General features: G+C 45.4%; 1 protein-coding gene across 1 annotated transcript in view; it reads left to right on the top strand.

Annotated features, from left to right (window-relative positions):
• The window catches only part of C5H14orf93 (chromosome 5 C14orf93 homolog), a 225,737-nt gene extending 203,782 nt beyond the window's left edge, over positions 1–21,955 (top strand). Inside the window, exon 7 of the mRNA XM_086923667.1 lies at positions 20,550–21,955. Coding sequence (XP_086779793.1) covers positions 20,550–20,966 — 417 coding nt within the window. The 3' untranslated portion in view covers positions 20,967–21,955. The remainder of the gene's footprint in view (positions 1–20,549) is intronic.
• The last annotated feature ends 3,215 nt before the right edge of the window (positions 21,956–25,170 follow it).

Genomic DNA, 25,170 nt, shown 5'->3' with positions numbered 1-25,170 from the left:
GTATTCTATTCTTGACTTGTATGCAGTCACTCTTGACATTAATTGGGAGAGGTTATTTGTATATGTTTGTTATTGTCTATGGACGTTTCATTATTCCCTGAATTTCCAAATTTGCTCCTATCATTATTGTCATAATGGGCATTGAGAGGGAGCTCGATATATAGCGTCTTAAACAGACTTTACCTAACTGGGCGATTTGGTGCTGTGCCCGTGGCTTTTAGGTCAATGCGCAAGCGCATTGACCTAAAATGCGCGTGCACATCACCAAATCACCGTCTGTTCCCTCAGCGGCACTCCTCCCACACCTTTGAAGTGAAGCTTAGCTTCACTTCAAAGGCCTCTGCTGCTTTCACACCCTCTCCCCGCTCCGCCCCCTCCCCTGCCCGCCGTGTCGCATTTCTCCTCCCCCCTCCCCACAGCAATGCCCTCAAGTGTCCGGGAGCCCCGCGTCTGTCATAGTCTTCTTTTAAAGCAAAGGGGCTATTGTTGGGAGACCGACGTCTGCAGACTGTGAGTTTTGCACTATCGTTTGTGTAAAAGACCTCTTCCTACCTAAAAATCGACACAATAATGCATGTCATACTAAACTATAGCACTAAATGCCAGTTTTGCATATCACATCATTACACACGCCCACGGACACGCACACAATGGTGCAACACGCGCGCACAGACACATCCAGAGAAACACACTCGCACGCATATAGACACACACACTACACACAATAGCACGCACATTCACATTAACGCAGGCACGTGCGAGCACACATACACACGAACATACATGTCGTTTTGCAAAGAGACTCCCACAGATAATAAACACCCGCAGGCACGCATTCACACGGAAACAGTCGCAAACACACAAACACTTCTACAACAGATGTCCCTTCAACCATTTTCTAACAAAGACTGACAGACACACAGACCTTCCCAGAATAAATGCACGTGAAAACGGACAGACACGCACCAGGACACACCACACAGACGCACACTGTAGGAGTGTAACAATGTCCTACCACTCACGCCTCCAGGGTCACCAGGTCACGTGCATGGAACCCACCTGTGTGCCACTGCTGTTATGTCAATAATGCCTAGCTCTGCTGATACAAGGCTTCTAGACAATATACACAACCACCCCATCCACCACCGCATCCACCATCACCACATCCACCGCATCCACCACCACCGCATCCACCACCACATCCACCATCACCACCACATCCACCATCACATCCACCATCACATCCACCACCACCACATCCACCACCACCACCACACCCACCACCACTACATCCACCACCACATCCACTACCACCACCACCCCATCCACCACTACCACCACCACCGCATCCACCACCACATCCACCACATCCACCACCACATCCACCGCATACACCACCACATCCACCATCACATCACATCCACCATCACATCCATCACCACCACCACCACATCCACCATCACCTCCACATCCACCATGACATCCACCACCACATCCACCACCACATCCACCACCATCACATCCACCACCGCCACATCCACCACCACATCCACCACCACTTCCACCACCACCGCATCCACCACCACCACTTCCACCACCACCGCATCCACCACATCCACCACCACCACCACTACATCCACCACCACATCCACCATAACCACCACCACCCCATCCACCACCACCGCATCCACCACCACCACCGCATCCACCACCACCACCGCATCCACCATCACCACATCCACCGCATCCACAATAACTGCATCGACCACCACATCCACCATCACCATCACATCCACCATCACATCCACCACCACCACCACCACATCCACCATCACCTCCACATCCACCATGACATCCACCGCCACATCCACCACCACATCCACCACCATCACATCCACCACCGCCACATCCACCACCACATCCACCACCACTTCCACCACCACCGCATCCACCACCACCACTCCCACCACCACCGCATCCACCACCACCACATCAACCACCACCACCCCACCACCACTACCCTCACCACCACTACATCCACCACCACAACCACCACCCCCTCCACCACTACATCCACCACCCCATCCACCACCGCATCCACCACCACCACCGCATCCACCACCACATCCACCGCATCCACCACCACCGCATCCACCACCACATCCACCATCACCACCACATCCACCATCACATCCACCATCACCACCACATCCACCATCACCTCCACAACCCCCACCACCACATCCACCATCACCTCCACATCCACCATGACATCCACCACCACCACATCCACCACATCTGCATCCACCACCACCACCACACCCACCACCACTACATCCACCACCACATCCACCACATCCACCACAACCACCACAACCACCACCCCATCCACCACCTCCACCACCACCGCATCCACCACCACCACCGCATCCACCACCACCACTACATCCACCACCGCATCCACCACCACCACCACCACTACATCCACCACCACATCCACCACAACCACCACCGCATCCACCACCACCACCGCATCCACCACCACCACCGCATCCACCACCACCACCGCATCCACCACCGCATCCACCACCACCGCATCCACCGCATCCACCACCACCGCATCCACCACCACATCCACCATCACCACCACATCCACCATCACATCCACCACCACCACATCCACCATCACCTCCACCACCACCACCACATCCACCATCACCACCACATCCACCATGACATCCACCACCACCACATCCACCACCACCGCATCCACCACCACCGCATCCACCACCACCTCCGCATCCACCACCACCTCCGCATCCACCACATCCACTGCATCCACCACCAGCACATCCACCGCATCCACCACCACATCCACCACCACATCCACCATCACCACCACATCCACCATCACATCCACCATCACACCACGTTCACCATCACATCCACCACCACATCCACCTCCACATCCACCATCACCTCCACATCCACCATGACATCCACCGCCACATCCACCACCACATCCACCACCACCACATCCACCACCGCCACATCCACCACCACCACCACATCCACCACCACCACCACATCCACCACCACCACATCCACCACCACTTCCACCACCACCGCATCCACCACCACCACATCCACCACCACTTCCACCACCACCGTATCCACCACCACCACATCCACCACATCCACCGCATCCACCACCACATCCACCACCGCATCCACATCCACCACTTCCACTGCACCCACCACTTCCACCGCATCCACCACCACCACATCCACCACTTCCACCGCATCCACCACCACCACATCCACCACCACATCCACCACCTCATCCACCACCGCATCCACCACCACCACATCCACCATACCCACCACCATCACTTCCACCACCACATCCACCACCACCACCACATCCACCACCACTTTCACCACATCCACACCCACCACCACATCACCACATCCACCACCACATCCACCACATCACCACCACCTCCACCACCACATCCACCATCACCTCCACATCCACCATGACATCCACCGCCACATCCACCACCACATCCACCACCACCACATCCACCACCGCCACATCCACCACCGCCACATCCACCACCACCACATCCACCACCACTTCCACCACCACCGCATCCACCACCACCACATCCACCACCACTTCCACCACCACTGCATCCACCACCACCACATCCACCACATCTACCGCATCCTCCACCACCGCATACACATACACCACTTCTACTGCATCCACCACTTCCACCGCATCCACCACCACCACATCCACCACTTCCACTGCATCCACCACCACCACATCCACCACCACATCCACCACCACATCCACCACCTCATCCACCACTGCATCCACCACCACCACATCCACCATACCCACCACCATCACTTCCACCACCACATCCACCACCACTTTCACCACATCCACAACCACCACCACCACATCCACCACCACTTTCACCAAATCCACAACCACCACCACATCACCACATCCACCACCACCACATCCACCACATCACCACCACATCCACCACCTCCACCACCACATCCACCACCACATCCACCCCCACATCCACCATCACCACACCACCACATCCACCACCACCATATCCCCCAGATCCACCACCACCACATCTTTATGTGTGTGGCTATGTGTGTGTTTAGGTGCAAATGCAATGTTCTTGGATTTTCGTCACAATAAAATGCACTGAACATAATCTTCACAAAAGTTATTTACAAACGTTTAAGCTATTGCCATTATAAATTACAATAACTTTTATTTAAGTATTAATTATTTACAAAATTAAAAGCCATTGTTATTTGTAATATCAATACATCTAAGTCACGTAAATACAACACACATTGCATTACAAATGCTATAGGTGTCACATTTGCAAAAGTTAAAACTATTGACATTGTAACTGACAAAGCTATTAATTTTGCTACTTTCAAAACCAACACATAAATAAAAAAAGTGTCATTTACAATACCAATAGCTCAAACTTTCCTAATGCGAGACCTATTGCATTTCCAATGCTTGTTTCTTTAGGTGGCATCTGGTAATGGCAGGTGATACAAATTAGAAGCTAAAGAATTTAGACAATATATGACTTTGTTCCGAAGACCCGGGAAAGGTACCTGCATCAATTAGACAAAGTCACCCTTTCCGGATCCTGCTCTTGCACCATTCCCTAGGATAGATTATTTGGAAGTATTGCAACCTTCTGCACCATTAACTCCTGCAAGATTTATCATAGGCCGTGCTCCACCAGTGGCTGCTAAGCCTGAAGCTTGAAAAAAGAGAAGATCTGTAAAAGCCACAAAGAGCTAATCAAGTTAGAAACGTCATCAAAAGCACCTCAAATGTAGCATCAACCACCAAGAAGCACAATCTGCTACCTAGAACATTTAGAGCTTTGGTTGTCTTTTTCATGCCAAAGGTGCACATAACACTTCTAACCAGGTTAAGCTCTCATTGGATGCTTTGGGACCTATCCCACTAGCAAGTTGTTTGCTCCAGAAGAGAAACTAAGTCTGAATGTAACTTCAATCGGCATAGGCAATGATTTCCACATGATCTCCTGCACATCCAAGTTAGTTTCCTGTTTCCAAAGTCCTGCTAAAACCTGGTACTAATTTTCGACCATTTGTAACCTTTCAACAAATGCTCATGTCATTACTCATCCCATTGACTTTTTTTTAGAAAAGTTAACCTATTTTATTTCACTTCACGTCTCTATTTTCTCCACATTTTGTGAAGAGTAGGTAATAAAATTTCCATTATCTTTATGAACTTGGCTTGGAGATTACATTCTTTATTTTCAGAGAGATTGGAAAGGCAAGCATATAAAAGTTCTGAGCAGCACTAGCACATATTAAGAGAATGCACCCTGGCTGATCTTGCAGTCTAGTGCAGTAGGTATTCTCCCAGACAGAGCCAACCAGTTGGCCAGAACGTGTTGATGATATAATCATATAAAGCAGTTCACTAGCTCCTTGTGGACACATGGATCAAGTTGAAGCTCCTTTGTACCATGTACCTTTGAGTGATCCTTGAAGTAGCTAAAAACACGGAGGCAGATTAAGCCCTAACATATGAACTCTGCATTACACAAACCATAGCTCTCAGATGGATCTAAAACGAGACATGCGGCCCTATATCAAACTACTAAATACAATGGGACAAATTCACAAACTCCATTTTACGTAAAACACTACAGTATACTCCTTACTTACTACAAAATGAAAATCGCAAACCAACTGTTTTCCTATATTTTCTATGGGGAGAACTTTGCACATGGAAGTTTACTACTTAGTGGTACTTAGAGGTAAATGTGGGAGAGACTGGGAGAGGTGAGGGGAAGCGGGGGAAAATCTGCTGCACATTAGGATGGTGGATGAGAGAGATAACGAGTTTAGATAGGGTTGTGCTAATAAAAAAACCTACCCAACAAAAGAGTTAAGACCATTGCTATTCACAGACTACACAACTAAAGTTACTACTGTCCAAAAGGCAGGGCCACTGGATTAATGCGATTCTGTGACTGCAGCATTTTCAGCACAATTATGGATTTGCCTCATCTGCAGCATATTCTGCATGTTTTAACAAAATCAAAGTTGTTTCTAGCTCAATTGGATCAAAAGTTACTAAAAACATGGTGACAGTTGTTCCAGCACAGTCGAAAAAGGCCTTTCACAATGGTTGATAGGTTATCTTTCAGTTGTTTATTACTGTTTATTAATCCCAGGAAAAATATATTAAAAAAAAAATTAAAACGAGGCCAGGGTCTCTGGCATGGGGTCCCCAGGGTCAATAGTGGCCCAGGGAAGGGAGGCCACGCAGGTCCCTTCCCTTTAAAAAAAATGTTTAAATGCTCAGGCCCTGGGAGATGGGGTTCCCAAGGCCCAGAAAATACTAAAAGAAGTGGGGGTCACACAGCCTCCCTTCTAAAAATATTTTTTTTAAAGAAAAGCCAGCATCTCACCGGACGCCCATTCCCCTCCCTGCACCACTCTGCAAACGCACCCCCTGGTGCGTTCTAAGTTGTGGGATTAAGTCCCTTTACTCTTTCTGTACCCCTCTAGCCTCTTTCTGTACCTCTGTTGGTTCTTTCTGCACTGCTCTTGCTTCTTTCTGCACCTCTTTTGCAAATTTCTATATCCCTCTTGCCTCTTTCTGCATCTATGTTCCCCCTTTCTGTACCCTTCTTGCCTGTTTCTGCACCTTGCCTCTTTAAGCACTTCTGTTGCTTCTTTCTGCACTTTTCTTGCTTATTTCTGTAACCCTCTTGCCTCTTTCTTTACCCCTTTTGCCTCTTTCTGCACCTCTCCTGCCTCTTTCTTCTGCTGTACCCCTCTTGCCTCTTTCTGTACTACTGTTGGTTCTTTCTGCACTGCCCTTGCTTCTTTATACACCCCTCTTGCCTCTTTTCGTACCCCTCTTCCCTTTTCTTGCACCCTTCTTTCCTCTGTCTGCATACCTGTTCCCTCTTTCTGCCTTTCTGCACCCCTTTTGCCTGTTTCTGTAACTCCCTTACGTCTTTTTGAAGTTCTCTTGCCCACTTCTGTACCTCACTTGCATCTTTCTGCACTTCTCTTGCTTCTTTCTGCACCATTCTTCCTTTTTCTGCACACCTCTTGCCTCTTTCTGCATCTCTCTTGCCTCACTCTGTACATCTCTTGGTTCTTTCTGCACTGCTCTTGCCTCTTTCTGTACCCCTCTTGCCTCTTTGTGCACCTCTTTTGCTTCTTTCTGCACTTCTCTCTCCTCTTTCTGTACTTCTATTGTCTCTTTCTGCACCTCACTTGCGTCTTTCTGAGCCCCTCTTGCCTCTTTCTGCACCCTTCTTTTCTCAATCTGCACCTCTCTTGCTTCTTTCTGCACCGTTCCCTCTTTCTGCACATTTTCTGCCTGTTTCTGCATCCCTTTTGCCTCTTTCAACACCTCTGTTGCTTCGTTTTGCACTTCTCTTCCTTCTTTCTGCACCCATCCTGCCTCTTTCTGTACCTCTCTTGCCTCTTTGTGCACATCTCCTACCTTTCTCTGCACCCCTCTTGTCGATTTTTGCACATCTGTTGATTGAGGTAGTGTGGCTCACTGGTTAGAGGCGGCAGACCCGAGAGCAGAGGACGGCCCGGGACCAGGGTTCGATTCCCGGCGCGGCAGGTTTCTGGACCAGGGTCAGCGGACTCGATAATTCTCTCGCCTCGGTGCCCACTCTGATCAGCGATCACACTCGGCAACTCTGGGCATTAGCTTGCCTCATCTTCACTAACGGCCCCACCAGACCGCCGGGGATGCCTGGTCTCACCCTGGAGATACCCATTAAGGGACCATCTCTCAGGGAAGCCAGGAAGGGTTTCGCAGCGGTCGAAGCGCGGAGATACTCCCCCGGGAGTGATTCTAGCGCTATATAAACACGCAAATCAAATTAAATTACATTTCTGCACTGCTTTTGCTTCTTTCTGTACCTCACTTGCCTCTTTCTGCACTTCTCATGCTTCTTTCTACACCTCTGTTGCTTCTTTCAGCAATTCTCTTGCCTCTTTCTGCACTTTTCTTCCTTCTTTCTGCACCCCTCCTGCCTATTTCTCTACCTCTCTAGTCTCTTTGTGCTTCTCTCCTACCTCTTTCTGCACCCTTCTTGCCTCTTTTTGCACCTCTGTTGGTTCTTTCTCCACTGCTCTTGCTTCTTTCTGCACCTCTGTTGCATCTTTCAGCAATTCTATTGCCTCTTTCTGCATTCCCTTGCTTGTTTCTGCACCTCTCTTGCGTCTTTCTGCACCCCACTTGCTTCTTTCTGCACCCCTCTCCCCTTTTTCTGCACCTCTCTTTCCGCTTTCTGTACCCCTGTTTCCCTGTTTCCTTTTTCTGCACTATTCTTGCTTGTTTCTGCACCTCTCTTTAAGCACCTCTGTCCCTTCTTTTTGCACTTCTCTTGCTCCTTTCTGCACCCCCTTGCCTCTTTCTGTACCCCTTATGCGTCTTTGTGCACCTCGTCTGTCTCTTTTTGCACCTATGGTTTTTTCAGTGAATTTCCAAGGTTTTTTAAATGCTCATTTCTAACTATTATGTCCCTGAAACCTATGGTTTTTTCAGGTTTTTTCAGTGAATATATATATATATATATGGCGACTGGTGGGCTGTTTATTCTCCACGAATAAATGCACTGACAACAAGAGCACGGAGTCTGTGGCTTTACTCGATCTTTCCGACTTTGCTGTGTGGCGTGGCTGCGCTTTGCTGCGTTGCATCGGACTCAACGAAAAAAAAAAAATATATATATATATATATATATATATATATATATATATATATATATATATATATATATATATCTATATATATATATATATATATATATATATATATATATATATATATATCAGGAGCTCGTCTAGACCTCCACGAAACCAAACAGCCACACAAGCAAAAGACGAGGTAGACCCGAATAAGTGCTTCTTTTTTTATTTAATTATTAAAGTGCAACCGCATCAGCCACGACGCGTTTCGGCAGATCCCTGCCTTGATCACATGACCATATATATATATATACATACACATATAATTGTACACGAACAGAAACTGCACTCGCGGGGGTCAAATCCATGACGGATTTATTGCACACAGATAATTACAGGTTCAGACGCGTTTCGGCGGTACGCCTTCGTCAGTTACAGGCGGCCGCCATAACGCTGCAAACATATAGACGTATCGCCTCACCAAATCTCACGGGAATTGTCTCGCCAGGACGCCATGTTGACATCAGGCACTTTCACTGGCTTAAAACCGTAAACAAAAATCGACTTTTGCATTTAGCATTCGCAGTGTTTGGGTAAACATTATTCTCGGACATGATCAAACTTACACGAATTAATAATTGTGTAGCATGGATAAATGAAATGTATATTATGCGGAAAACAAACAATGTATTAAAATTAATCGTAATAATACATAGATCAAGTGCTTATGGTTACTGTATTCCCTTGTATCAAGTAAAAAGCTGTTGAAGCCCTCAAATGGGCAAATCAATGAATTTATCCAAAGCAAAAGCTATTATACACAATTCAATCTCCCTGTGATATAACTGGTGCTACCCTACCCTGACTAAAAAGATGATATATACAAATATATATGAGCCAATATATACAAAATTCAATATCAATTAAAGAGAAAACCTCTCTAAATTCATCTCATGAGCTCTAAATTCCCAAGGTGAGGCAAATGCAAAGAAATATCGATTAATATATACAATTTTTACAGTATTTACAGGTGTACCTTCAACTCCTCTCCCATTTTGAGACCCAAAGGAGATTTTGTGGCCAGATCAATAATGTAGCGAGATTCCAATCTCCTGAGGCGTCTTTCTCGATCTCCTTCCCTGGAGTCTACAGTTACATGGTCTAGACAGAAATAACTCAGAAGTTTGCGGTTGCTGTTGTGATGTATATGAAAATGGCGCGCTACTGGATAACTGCAGTCATTGTTTTGTATCGCTCTTTGATGTTCCAAGATGTGGATCTTAGCTTGATGTTTAGTGCTCCCTATGTATCTGAGGCCACATGGGCAACTCAGACAATATACAACATAGGGTGTCAGACAGTTCATGAATTTTGTAATCATTACTGGATCACTTTTGCCTGGTACCTGATAGCTGGTGATTTTTTTTACTATCAGCACGTGCCTTGCATTTATTGCAGGGATAGAAACCTTTTAGACCCTGAATGCCTCTGCTGACTGGTGCTAGGTGGCTTTGTACTAATAGATCTTTGAGTGATCTTGTCTTACGGAAGGTTAAAGATGGTTGTGCAGGTATATCACGGCCGATGATAGGGTCGGATTTTAGAATTTTCCAATTGGAAAAGATTATTTTCTTCAAGCTCTTTGCAGCATTTGAAAAATTAGTAATGAGCCTGAGATTGGTATTCGAGACAGTTCTATTCTTTGGTGTATCTTTGATGAGATCTGTTCTGTCTCTACTCTGCGCCTTTTTCCAAGCCTCACTTAAGACTCTCTCTTTGTAGCCATGCTGCCTAAATCTATTAAGGCTCGCTGCACCTGCTTGTTTGAAGTCACTTGGTCTAGAACTATTGCGCTTAATCCGCAAGAGTTCCCAATAGGGGATGCTGTTTTTGAGGCTTGTGGGATGACTACTGCGTGCATGAAGCACTGAGTTTCCCGCAGTGGGCTTTCTAAAAAGTGATGTGTGCAATTTGTTATCACTGACAAACACTTTTACATCAAGATAGGTTACTTCAGTATCGCTGATTTCCCCAGAGAACCTTAAGTTTAAATCATTACTGTTGAGATGCCTGATATATTCCTCAACTGACTCTCTATTGCCTTTCCAGACCAAAAAGAGGTCATCAATGTAACGCCTCCAAATTATAGTCTTATCAACCCAATGGTCACAGGAGTCAGACCATGCCACCCGCTTCTCCCACCAGCCGACGAATAGGTTCGCTTAGCTGGGGGCGAAGCAGGCTCCCATGGCAGTCCCCCGTCGTTGGCGATAGATCTGTTCCTGACATGTAAAGATGTTGTTAAACAGGCAAAAGCGAAGAAAGTCAATGAGCATCTCTCTATGTTCTCTGAGTTCATGCGGTCTTTGTTGCAAAGTCTGAGTAATGGCGTCTATGCCTTGTTCGTGAGAGATACTTGTATATAGGCTGGCTATATCTAGGGTCACCATTAAGAAATCAGGGTCCCACGGACTTCCCTCGATGTAACGTAGGAAGTCTTTAGTGTCTCTTTCCAAGGTTTTTTAAATGCTAATTTCTAACTATAATGTCCCTGAAACCTATGGTTTTTTCAGTGAGTGAATATATATATATATATATATATATATATATATATATATATATATATATATATATATATATATATATATATATTCACTGAAAAAACCATAGGTTTCACACACGTTATAGTTAGGAATTAGCATTTTAAAAACCTTGGAAATTCACTGAAAAAAACATAGGTTTCACACCAGTTATAGTTAGCTGGTCATTTGAGATGTCTACAGTGATGTCATGAGTGATGTCACTGACCATGTCATGAGTGATGTAATATGTGACGTCATCAGCAGTGCATTGCGGGCACGCGAGTTATAGTTAGCTGAACTAACTAGAACAGTGGAATTTCATAGGTTTTGTATGAGTAAAATGACCAGCTAACTATAACTGGTGTGAAACCTATGTTTTTTTCTGTGAATTTCAAAGGTTTTTAAAATGCTAATTCCTAACTATAACGTGTGTGAAACCTATGGTTTTTTTTCAGTGAATTTGCAAGGTTTTTTAAATGCCAATTCCTAACTATAACGTGGCTGAAACCTATGGTTTTTTAAGGGAATTTCAAAGGTTTTTTAAATGGTAATTCCTAACTATAACATGTCTGAAACCTATGGTTTTTTCAGTGAATTTCAATGGTTTTGTAAATGATATTGTAAATTATTGTCTACCCTGCCCCCTTTTTGTGTTCTTCACGTTTGTTTTTCTGCTTTCTTGTGCCTCGATCTACCCAGCACAAGATGGATGCCAACACTTCCTGGTTAGAAGTGTTGACAGCCAATGAGCATGCAGCTTTCTCGGGAAGGCATCCTGATTGGCTGCCACTGTCTGTCAACACTCCAAACCAGGAAGTGTTGGCAGCCATCTTGTGCCTCAGTAGAACCAAAGCACAAGAAAGCAGTGAAACAAGGTGGCAAACAAGCAAAGGGGGCAGGGTAGAATCACCCTGACGCCCTAGGCCTGCTCAGGGGTCCCACAAGGACCCCCTAGGCCAAACATTATTTAGTTTTTTTCAAAAAATCGCGGGGTGCGCGTACCGTGCGTGCAATGTACGCGTGCGGTACGCATACTCCGCGATTTTTTGAAAAAAAACCTCATTTTTGGGGGGCCTTGAGGACTCCCTGAGCAGGCCTAGGGGGTCAGGGTGATTCTATCCTGCCCCCTTTTTGAGTTCTACACGTTTGTTTTTCTGCTTTCCTGTGCCTCAGTCTACCGAGGCACAAGATGGCTGCCAACAATTTCTGTTTTGGAGTGTTGACAGACATTGGCAGCCAATCAGAAAGCAGCTCGCGCACACGAAGGTCCGCGCACGGTACGCGTACGGTGAGCGCTAATAGATATATACATTTTTTCAAATTCGATTTTCTCAACAACTACTGGAGGGATTTACACCATTTAACCAAAAGCGTGATCTGCGTACCAGACCCTACCATTTTCCCAAATTTGGTGTCATTCCTTCAGCGGTTCGGGCTGTAGCCGTGTCTAATCGTCCTATGGAAATTAACATGAGAAAAACACGTTTTGGGACCCCCCTTTTTTCTCGGCCCCCGCTTGACGAATCTTCCCGAGACTTTCAGGGAAGTAGCGGAGCAGGCCATCTTCTTTGAGAAATTCACAGAGATTCATCAACCGGCGACAAAGTTATTCCCAATAGAATGTTGCGGATTTCCTATGGAAACTAGGTCCTCGACTGCCAGTAGGTCATATATATATATATGCGATTACTCTGCTGAGTAAATAATTCTGCACTTAACTGGTCCGTGTCCGCGAGGTGTTTTGAAAGCATTCTGAGTCCAGTTGCGGTAAACTTGGATATATATATATATATATATATATATATATATATATATATATATATATATATATATATATATATAATATAGTCTTAAAAGTAGGCAAGAATAATAATTAAGGGCCCTTTTACGATGTTGTCTGACCGACACCAAAGCGGGATGGAATCCGCCCGACTATTAGTCGACGATTCCACTTGCAGTATTAGTATGCGATCGCCCTATGGGTGATCAGAAACATAAATGTTTCTATTACAGCTTCTGCAGTGGCCAGAAAATGGGTGCAGCACAAGCTGCAATAGAAAAATGTATGTTTTCAAACATCCCTGTAGTGTGTGGCAGGCACCACGCGGTGCCTGCCACATTGTGCATAGATGTTTAGGGGGTGCAACAGGTGTCCCCCATGCCCCATAGTGGAGGGCCACAGGGATTGGGGAGCCTGCTAGGGGCCCCCAAAGTCACTTTTCACATGCCCATTTATGGCAGGCGGACTGCCATGAAAGCCGGAAAGTGACATTGTAATCCTGGCGACAGAGCCGAGGCTGGCTCCACTGCCAATTTGGGATTACTCTTTTTCCTGCTGCCCGGACGAGCTCAGTGAGCCCATCGGAAGCAGAGCTGAATTCCCCCACGTGTTTCTCTCCAACCACCAGTATCATAATACAGCCGTTGGACGGAAACCTATGAAGTCAGGTGGAAAGCCTCAGACGAGCTGTCAGATGGCTTTCTGCCCAACATCATAATGAGGGCCTAAATGTTTTATGAGTTTAAAATGTAATATTTAACTTATTAAAACAAGAATCTGTTAACCTTATTTTATTACAAATTTCAATTTAATGCACAATAATTAAACACAACTTTGCACTTAATGTACAAAATATTAAATATAAATAGAATTGCTAAATAGGGTGTTTTTATATTTATAGAATAAGTTAATATATTACAATTATTTCATTTATTTTGTAAACATTTGTGTTGAAGAGGTAATGTGTGCAACATTTGTATTTTATCAGTTATAGCGTAAAAGTAATTATATTGATGTATTTTACATTTATATTTTGCAATAACATAAATATAGAAAAAATAAACTTTAATAATTTTCCCAATTCTCTTACTTGGGGAGATCCCCACCACGGTGGCAGAGTTCCCCGCCACAGTGGCGGAGATCTTTCCCAGGGTGGTGAAGAAGTCCACCTGAATGTGAAATATTACAAGTAGTAATTTTACACTCATAAATTTGGCTCCACACTTGGATTTTTTTATATTTGTGAATTGAATGAAATATTTCAGCATTTGTGTATTTGTTTGGTGAAGGCTTGTTTCTGTATTTATGGGTATTGTTTCGAGGGTTAAATTATCGAAATGGCTTAAGCCACGGTACTTGGCTTCCATGAATGACTCAGTGAGGGCAGGGCCGGCTTTAGGGCGGAGCTAGCGGTGCAGCCGCACTTGGTGCTGACCTTGACCGGTGCACTGACCTCAGAAAGGGCGCTGTGATTAGCAATATCTTACGATTTAAAAGCACCTGCTGCAGAGTTACTTGTGCCAGCTTTCAGGCAGCAATAATAATGCCAAGATAGCATTTGTGATTAATGTTCCTTGTAGAGAGAGAGAGAGATTAGAGTTTTATCCAGTGGCATGTTTGATGTGCCATAAAGTAGCACAGAGAGTTAATATGGCTGCTGCCAAAAAACCGATCTTTATTTTATGTGGATAGATGAGTGGATTAGTAAAGCCAGCATTTACCAGTGCTTTAAAACAAATGGAATGCATTTGAGATCCGGGATAGGGAGAGATGGCAAGTACTTTTGCTGGGTGGTTTTGAGGGTATACTTGGAGGAGGTCATGGAGTCCGGGGTTGCAAAAAAAGATTGTCGCACCAGGCATCACCAGGGCTAAAGCTGGCCCTGAGTGGGGGTTCCTGTATTCCAGTAATTAATAAATGGGGGTCTACAAAAGTCAAAAGGTTAATAACCACTGGGCTAGATATTAAATCCAATATATATGTTATTAACCGCATGGCGCTAGCGGGTTTTCCCTCTGTGAGCTGAAATTTCAAAATCGAGCCTTACGTGACAAAGCCAGCTCGTCATGCGCGCAGCGCAGGTAACGCCCATGACGAGCTGGCTTTGTCACCAGCATCGAAGGGGTTAAAGGTAACTTCTAAAATATACACCACAGAATCTATTGAGGTGTATGAACATCCTGACATCAAATTTTTCCAAGCTGTAGTACTGAAAATGTGTTTTAATCAAAAGTAAATTTTCAAATTATGGTGTATGTACAACCTGAATGGAATTGAAAGAAGACAGAAGAAGACAGAGAGACAGAGAGAGCGTGGTGTTTGTCTACAAGGATTACCTGAAACAAATAGTCTCCACAACTTGCTATGTGAAGAGGTGCTTGTGGCCGCTATGGATTGTGCTTTTTAGACAAAAATAAACAGAGTTTGGACAGTCAGGATTAACACCTCCTATTTTGAGGGGCATTTAAAAGAATTCATCTGAGCTGTGAAGATCCTTGTGAAAGATGGGTGTTAGAAGATAAAGGTCTCTGGTTGGGAAGACAGCATACCAGACAGCAGGGCTGGCTTTAGCGCTGGTAGCGCCCTGTGTGACAATGTCTGTTGGTGGCCTCCCCACCCAATGACTATCTCTGCCCCGGATTCCCTCACTAGCACCCTTTAACAGTGCCTCTCAAGTCTCCATAACCACTGTCTCTCAGATACATTTAGTTTTATAGCACCACTCATACCAGTGTAAGGCGCAGAGCACTTTATACCACACACACATTGCACAGAGACAATCATATGTGTGTAAATCAGTGTATAGGAAATGTACTACAAGGTGTAGTGTAGGAGTGACATGTCATTGATACTGGTACGCAATATAGTTAAAGTTCTTATTCAGGAAAGGCACACATTCAGAATTTAAAATGTAACATCATTGTTAGGGGGTCCCTTTCATCATAAGAATTGTTTTCTACCCAAATGAACCCTTTTCACAAGGTTAGGATAATGATAGACTGAGCAAAAAACATATAGCTCTAACAACTTGCTGCGGCTTGAGTGGTGAAGTGTTTTTTAAACTTGCGCACTGTACTTTTTATCTTGTCTTACCTCAGCTGATTTAGAGCTGGGCTGCTATTTTCAATCTTGCTCGTATTTGCCCTCTGACCCTCTCTGTGTGCCGCTGCGCCGCTGGACTCCCCGTTCCACCACAAACTGACTAACTAGCTCGATTGATGTGGAGGGAGCCCATTGGCCGCGACACTTGCTAGGGGCTACTCACTCACTTCCAGTTGAAGGAGGTGAGCGGTCTAGCGCTCAGACCTGCTCCCCCTCCTTATAACCCGATGCTACCCAGGACGCGCAGCGGGCGCGCCGGTGGCACGCCTAAGGCAAGCCCGTCTGAGCCCGTCCGCGCCCGTCCGGGACCAGGGGCCAGTCCCCCTGCCAGACGGACTTCCACCTGGGTGTATTCGGCGGAGGAATTGCACTCTTTACGTGGCTTAGGGCCCCTTCCATTGCTTATGCCGGCTACAGACAATCGTGAATGCCCCAGGCAATTGCAACTTCCTACACACTTTTCTTTCACTACCACACCACCCCCTGAGGACTTGGGTCTGAACCTCTCACCAATAACTCCGGCCTCAGACAGGTCGGACATAAAACGTGACAGGCTGTCTATCTGGTATCTTAATACCAGGTCACTTGTTAAACATCAGGTCGAGATATTCTATCTGCTTGACACAGTTAGGCCTGACATTCTCCTGCTGTCTGAGACCTGGCTTACCATTGATTCCTCCCCTGACATCTTGGCAGCCGTCCCTAACGGCTACTATGTCCTCCAAGCCAACCGCCCCCAAGGTAAAATTGGAGGGGGGGTGGCAGCCATCATCTCTCACTTCAAATCTAAGGCGCTGTTCATGCCCTCTATTCCCTCCGTCGACTCTCTTCTATTCAAACTCGAGTTGGAAGCCCTCCCCCTGGCCAGGCCCCCAGCTTTCAGCGCCATTTTGGTAGCATGATAGCTGAACTAGCAATTACCCTTGTTATTGGGGATTTTATTTTTGGCCCAATGACCCTCACGAAAGTGCCCTTTCTAGGGAATTCACTAACTTACTAGCCGGGCTTAACTTCACTCAGTTCATCCATGCACCTACTCACGTGAAAGGCCATACTCTAGATCAGGTCTGGTCTCTGAATCAGGACATTTTTGATGTACAGATTTCCCTGTGTGCTTGGTCGGACCATTCTTTTATCTCCTTCTCAGTCCCCAAGTCTAAGTCCTTAGTCACAACATCCTGTCCCTGTAGACCCATGTTAAGCCACAACTGGGGCAGAGTCGACCTCCCATTGCTCTGTCTTTCCCTTGCCACTATGACTCCTCCTTTGATTGGAGAGGCTGGTTTTCCCCTGTCCATTGATACACAGGCAGAGAACATTCATAATTGGTTGGCAGACGCTGGAGACACATTTGCCCCACTAAAAAAACTCAGGACAAAACGCCCTCATGATGCGCAGCATTGGTTCACTACTGACCTCACCAATATGAAACTTGCCCTTCGACAAGCAGAGCGAAATGGAGGGCTCAGTACTGCCCGATAAAAAACTGACCTTCATTATGGCCCTGAAAGAATACTAAGCCGCCATTCTTGTGGCCAAAACTGAGTACTTCTCCCAGAAAATTCTCATTTCCTCTAATAAATCAAGGGAGATCTTTACGATAGTCAACGAGCTTGCAAAACCTGATCGGGTTACAATGTCCCCTTCCCTCTCCCAAACCCTTTGTGACTCGCTTAATAACTACTTTGTTGAGAAGATAGAGCTCATCAAAGCAAGTATCCCCAGTTCGGGTCCGGGACCTGACTTAGGCGACCCTCCTATCAATCCTGTTCTTCTGTTGGATCTCCCCCCCAGTCACAACCGACACTTTTCTTCCCCTTCTTCGCAAAGTTCGTTCTGGTTCTCCTTCCGACAGCAGCCCAGCTCATGTTGCTCGGAAGGTTTTCCTCGACCTCCCTGAGGCTCCCCTCTCCCTGCTTAATAATTCCCTCAACCTGGGTATGGTTGCCAGTTCCTTTAAATCCGCCATTGTTACTCCTATCCTGAAAAAACCTGGGGCGGATCCGGCCTCCCTCAACAATTTTCAACCTATATCCCTGCTTCCATTTCTGGGCAAACTCCTGGAGGCCCACGTCTCCAACTGTCTCGGTTCATTCATTGAGAACTCCAAGTTTCTGGATCACCACCAGGCTGGATTTAGACCTGAGCACTCCACGGAGTCTGTCATGGTGGCTGTCCATGACAAAATCAGACAGCGAGCGGATCGGAACATTTCTCAGGCCCTGGTGCTCCTTGATTTGTCGGCGGCCTTCGACACCGTTGATCACTCCATCCTTATTCAACGGGTCGAGAACGCCGGCATCAGGGGCACCGCACTTAGGTGGCTCACTTCCTTTCTGAAAAAACGCAAGCAAGCAGTTCGCCTCAGCCCTTTTATGCCCGATACTAAGGACCTCACTTGTGGTGTCCCTCAGGGCTCCTCCCTCTCGCCCTTACTGTTCAATCTTTACATCCTCCCGTTGATCGCCGAACTTAGAGAAAAACCAGTGGTCATTTTCAATTATGCAGATGACATGCAGCTCATCTTCAATATTGACACTTCTCCTTCCTCAATAGAGAACTATCAAAGCACCATGTTGTTCATCAGCAGCTGGATGTGCGCGAACCAGCTCAAGCTCAATCCAGACAAAACTGAGTTGGTGCTTACTGGACCATTGAACAACCCATGGAATCCCAGCTTCTGGCCATCCTCGCTAGGCGAAGCTCCCTGCCCAGCGAGCTCGGTCAAGAGTCTTGGAGTTACTGTCAGTAAGGATCTGTCCCTGAAACCCCAAATTAAATCTGTGGTGTTGGCTTGTTTTTTCCATCTGCGCCGCATCAGGAAGATTAGCAGATTCCTTACCCATGAAGCCCAGGTTCACATCGTGTTGGGCTTAGTAGTGTCCCGCCTTGACTACGCGAATTCCCTTTACATCGGTATCCCTATTTACCAGACCCACCAACTCCAACTTGTTCAAAATCAGGCGGCCAGATTGATTTTTCGACAGCCTAAACATTGCTCTGTGAAACTACTCCTGAAAAGTCTGCACTGGCTCCCGATAATCCAGCGCAGTCTCTTCAAGGTCGCCTGTCTCACCTATCTAGCCCTCGCCAATCAAGGTCCCTCCTTTATTGGCGTTCTACTCCCCCGCTATACCCCTTCCCGAACACTCCGATCGACTGGCCTTAACCTCCTTGCTACCTGCACATTTAAGCGCAAAAGGCTTGGGGGTTTAAGATTTGCCTCACAAGCTCCCCGCCTGTGGAATTCCCTCCCCCCTGAACTTCGTCACACCCCCTCCTACCAGATGTTCAGAAGATCCCTGAAGACATGGTTGTTTGTACAGGCGTTCAATTAAACCCTTCCTGCTCTGTCCTCTGCTAGTCCGTCCCTAACCGCCAAGAAGCCGCCGGCGAATGTGCGCTCTATAAATTTCTTTTTTCATTCATTCAACATATACCTTGCCGTTTGCTTAAGCTCTAGGGAAACAGTTAATAGCTCAATGTTCTATATGAGGATTTTGACTTATACATGACAAGTAACAAAAGGAGCTTTCTTACAGAAGCAGTAACCCATTGACCTTTTTTACATTATGTGCACTTTGTTATCTGCATGGTACACGTTCGTAGCAGCAGGCATTTTAACCCTCTAAGCGACGTTAGTAGGAGTCAAAACTTCCACTAGACAAACCTCCGGTCTGTTTCCAGAAAGACGATTAAACACCGGACTTCTTTTGACATTTTTATTGCTGTCTGAAAGTAGCTGGAGGCCAGGAACGAGGCATCAGGTGCTTTTAGAATGATAATACACATTTTGAAAAATGATGCCTCCACCCCAAGTCAACGTCCGGTGCGGTCGCACCGATCGAACCGCCCTAGAGCTGGCTCTGCGAGACAGCACTGAAATAAAAGGGGTAATTCCAGGTGTTATTGCCTCTAAGCAGTAAATACAGAGATTCCCGAATGGGTACAGCTCCCACTGCTTCTTCTCACTGACTTCACGTTGTACAGTGATACGCACAGGATTTAGTTGGTTGCTTATAAAAAGAAGCTGGGCAGAGATGGAGAAACAGTTGACTGGAAGAAAGAAGTACTTGTGAGATGTGTTTGCCAGATTGTTATTAAGATATTTTTATGTTATAATTTAAAGGGCAGTGTGGCTTCTTTAACAAGACAAAGGTACAAGTATCCTGGGTCTGATGGTAACTATGGAGCAGATGTAGTGGATGAGGTGGTAATGTCCTGGTAGGATTGGAGCACTGTGATCACAGTGAATGAGTTATTAACCTGCTTTTGTGTTTCTTCTTTCTCCTTGTTGGTGTCTTCCATAGCTGTTTGCTAACCGCTCGTCCATCATTCACCACTTCCCCCTGGAGGAGCAGCAGCTATGGAAGCAGGTGACGGAGGAGCTCATGTCAGACGAGGAGGACAGCCTGAGCGAACCAGGGGTCTGGGTGGCCCGGCCGCCACGCTTCCGCTCCCGGGTCCTGACCGAACTGTGCTACCACATTGATGCCAACTCCAGGCATGGCACCAAGGCCAATCGCATTTACGGGCCACCTTCAGAACGCCTGCCCTCCGCCGAGGTGCAGGTCCTCCCACTCAGCCTCTACAACCCCAACTTCCAGGAGGAGGAAGAGGAAGAAGAAAGGGAGGAAGGCTCTGACCCTCCCTTCGTACAGGCCAATAAGACCTTCTGCCCAGAGCTGAACTCCTTCATTGAGGTCAAACTGGAGCAGGATGAATGAGGATACAGGTTCTCTGTGTATCAAAGGATTCCTGCTGCCAAGTAGGTCAGTCAGTGCCGCTAGAAGCCACTGGGGAGAGGAGCCCCTGCAGGGGGGCATCATGATGAGTAGAGGTACAACAAGGTCCAGCTAGGGAAGGAACAGCTACAGAGAGAAGGGGTGTCACACTGGTATGTGCATCCTCACCCTGGATCACGTGGTAGCTCGTTATGGGATCAAATGGCCGATGAGAACGCGGAGAAGAAGCGAGCACTCATCTGCTCATGCCTGACGGAGCATTAGTATAGAGAGAGGGCCTTATCCTTGGCCTCTCGTCAGACATTCCACGCCTGGAAGGGTATAAGGAAAGACAGATGTAGGTCATCCACTGCATCAATAGCAATAGGAAATAATGTGGTTTTACTGCATTTGAGGTCTGTGAGAAATGTCAGGTGTTCATCGCCCAAGCATCGCTGTCACAGGAAGAGGCAAGGTAAAGTGAGTTGGAGACAGGCCATGCTGCGTGTCAGTGAACTGAGTAGTGTGAAATCCGTCTGTGGGACTAGTGCTTATGGTGGTGGAGCCCATCTGAGGACGTACTCCAATAAACTGTGCAAGTAGTATGAGCGTTCTCAGTTCTTTCAGTTTCCTGTGTCTGGGTAATGCAATGGCATGGTATCTGGTGGAACGGATGAAAGGTGAGCAAAAGATGTATTTGTGCCTGAGAAGGTCCTGGGTGTGCTACTAGGCTTGTGATTATGAAGCAAAATAATATTTTGTCATTTGGCTATCCCAGCTGGCCATTTGTGGCAGCGTTAAGAGGCAAAAAGCATCCCAATTGCACACATTTTTAAAGCTGCAACATTGTCTAACATTCAGACTTTACCAAGCACTATTGTGTGGACATTCATGGACGCCAGGTAGCGCAAATTGGGCAAACTTTTCTTATACCTGTGTTTTAAACATTTTATGCAGTAGCCCGCAAGACCCCTCTTTAGGGATGGGCACTGCTTTTCTGTCTATGCAGAGCATGTGATCGATCCACAGCGACACTTCCTGTAGCAACTGGTTTGAAGCTTGTAGTTCTATAGTTTCCCACGCACCCTCCATATATATATATATATATATATATATGTGTGTTTATATTACCTACTGGCAATAGCCAGTAGGTATATATAGTTAGGATTGGCTACCATAGGAAATCCGCAACATTCTATTGGGAATAACTTTGACGCCGGTTGAGGAATTTGCGTGTAATTTTCAAAAATTTTGGGAATTGTGGTGTGTTCTAAGGTGATTTTACCATGTGAAATAGCCTTCTGCTGGGATATCATGAATCATGTTTGAAAGAAAACTATTATCTCATGCTTTTCCCACAGTGGTTTGGAAGGGGATCTAAAAGCTAAACTGAAAGCATATTTTCTGTAAATTCACATTATCTTTCTCAGTCATGTGAAAATGAAGCCTGGCATTCTCAGTAAAACATGTACATCCAACAAGGACAGAGACTGTCAGTTGATTCCTTTGTGTTCTACTGCAGCCTCCTAGAGTGTTCTAAAGAACAACTAGAGCGCTAACAGTCCTACTTATTACAAAGGTATGGCACACCTGAAGCCATCTTGATTGGAATAAAGTGGTAACTCTTAAAACATTTAATTTAAAAAGGAACAAAATGAGGGGGTATATTTTGCCATAGAAAGTATGATTAGTGCTGCAGAAAGAAAAATTAGGGCATATTTTGAGTAACTTCTCAAATCCTCATCGATTTCATTAAAAAGTTCTGACATGCAGTCTCCCAAGGTGGCCACCAGAGACAAAAGAGCCCAAATGTAGCACAAATATCACCCAGATGTAGCCCAAGTATAGCCCAATGACAGAATGTCCCAGAATGTTTGAAAGAACAACTAGAGCGCTAACAGTCCTACTTATTACAAAGGTATGGCACACCTGAAGTCATCTTGATTGGAATAAAGTGGTAACTCTTAAAACATTTATTTTTAGAAAGGAACAAAATGAGGGGGTATATTTTGCCATAGAAAGTAAGATTAGTGCTGCAGAAAGAAAAATTAGGGCACATTTTGAGTGACTTCTCAAATCCTCTTCAATTTCATACAAAAATTCTGACATGCAGTCTCCCAAGATGGCCACCAGAGACAAAAGAGCCCAAATGCAGCCCAAATATCACCCAGATGTAGCCCAAGTGTAGCCCAATGACAGAATGTCCCAGAGTGTTCTAAAGAACAACTAGAGCGCTAACAGTCTTATTTATGACAAAAGTATGGCACACCAGAAGCCATCTTGATTGGAATGAAGTGGTAAGTCTGAAAACATTTCATTTAAAAAGGTACAAAATGAGGGGGTTCATTTTGCCATCGAAAGTATGATTAGTGCTTCAAAAAGAAAAATTAGGGTACATTTTGAGTGACTTCTCAAATCCTCTTCTATTTCATTAAAAAAATTCTGACATGCAGACTGAAACATGCACTTTGAATACCAGCAGCAGACTTCCCTGTTAAGCAGTAGCTTTACTACAGTGATCTAAGATCAACTAGAGTGCTAACATTCAGAATTTATGGCAAATGTGTGACACATCTGAATGCCTTCTTGATGGAACCAAAGTAAACAAGCATTGAAAATGCAATATATCTCGCCCTCGTTTAAATTAAAGCCATTCTGTTTGTAATGAGGTGGCTTTTTAGCTTTGCTTTTATTAGTGTTTTTAAAACTTTCATGTAAATAACATGCATATGTATGCATATATGTATATGTATGCATGCATTTATATTTGTATTTATATAGATATGCAGATTATATATGTTTGTATATGTATGTATATATATATATATATATATACACATACATATATATATGCATATGCATATATATGCATATATATGAGTGCTGTAGAGAGAGGTAGAGGTTTACAGGTAGAGAGGTAGAGGTAGAGGTAGAGAGGTAGAGACTAGTAGAGAGAGAAGTAGAGAGAGGTAGAGAGTAGAGAGTGAGTAATAGAGAGTAGAGAGTGAGTAGTTGAGAGTAGTAGAGAACAGAAGAGAGAGTAGCAGAGAGTGAGTAGTAGAGAATAGTAGAGTGAATAGTAGAGTGAGTAGTAGAGAGTGAGTGGTAGAGAGTAGTAGAGAGTAAGTAGTAGACGGAGTAGTAGAGAGTAGTAAAGAGTGAGTAGTAGAGAGTAGTAGAGAGTTAGTAGAGAGTTAGTAGAGAGTGAGTAGCAGAGAGAGAATAGTAGAGAGTAGTAGAGAGTGAGTAGTAGAGAGTGAGTAGTAGAGAGTAGTAGAGAGTGAGTAGTAGAGTAGTAGAGAGTGAGAAGTAGAGAGAGTAGTAGAGAGTAGTAAAGAGTGAGTAGTAAAGAGAGAGTGGTAGAGAGTGAGTAGTAGAGAGTGAGTAGTAGAGAGTGAGTAGTAGAGAGTAGTAGAGAGTGAGTAGTAGGGAGTAGTAGATAGTGAGTAGTAGGGAGTGAGTAGTAGAGAGAGAGTAGTATAGAATGAGTAGTAGAGAGTGAGTATTAGAGAGTAGTGGAGTAGTAGAGAGTAAGCAGTAGAGAATAGTGGAGAATATTCCAAAGTTTGGCACAGCACCACTTGCACAATAAGTCCAATCAAATCATAACACTTAGAGTCCTTATTGAAGCGCTGAGTCTTGGTGTATATTCAAATGCTTTTATTTTCCTTAAGTTTATGTACCACAGCCAGCCAACATGTTAAATTCTGTACAACAGAACTTCTTCAGGGCGTTCTTATTTCCTTCAAGTTATGTCGGTATCCTGTTGTCATATAACTAGATATTTCTTCCAAATGTTAGACGAGACGTAAGTACATTCTTATTCAAAGGGACTAGGTATCAATTTTACCCACACAATTCGGGCAGACTTGAGTAATTTATAGCATCCTCAAAGTCAGTCTTTCAAAACTTCCAAAGAATAGGACATGATAATCCAAATCCAAATGTTTCTCAAGAAAAGTCATTTTCAATCGTTCGGAATATCGGCGTTTGGGCAGATATGACCCAGGGACCCCCAGTATGCAAGGGGAATTAGTCCACCCTCTGCAAACGCGCCAGTGGCCTGCGTTCCGAAGAGGTGTAAAAAGGGGCATAGCCTCATTACACCTCTGTGCAATGCAGCCCCCTGGTGCATACTGGAGGTTCCAGGCGGGCTAGTTGGCCCCCAGGGACCCCTAGTATGCAAGGGTAATTAGTTCCCCCTCTT

The sequence above is a fragment of the Lissotriton vulgaris genome, chromosome 5, assembly GCF_964263255.1.
Source record: "Lissotriton vulgaris chromosome 5, aLisVul1.2, whole genome shotgun sequence".
NCBI lineage: Eukaryota > Metazoa > Chordata > Amphibia > Caudata > Salamandridae > Lissotriton > Lissotriton vulgaris.
This window is presented reverse-complemented; position numbering and strand designations above follow the sequence as displayed.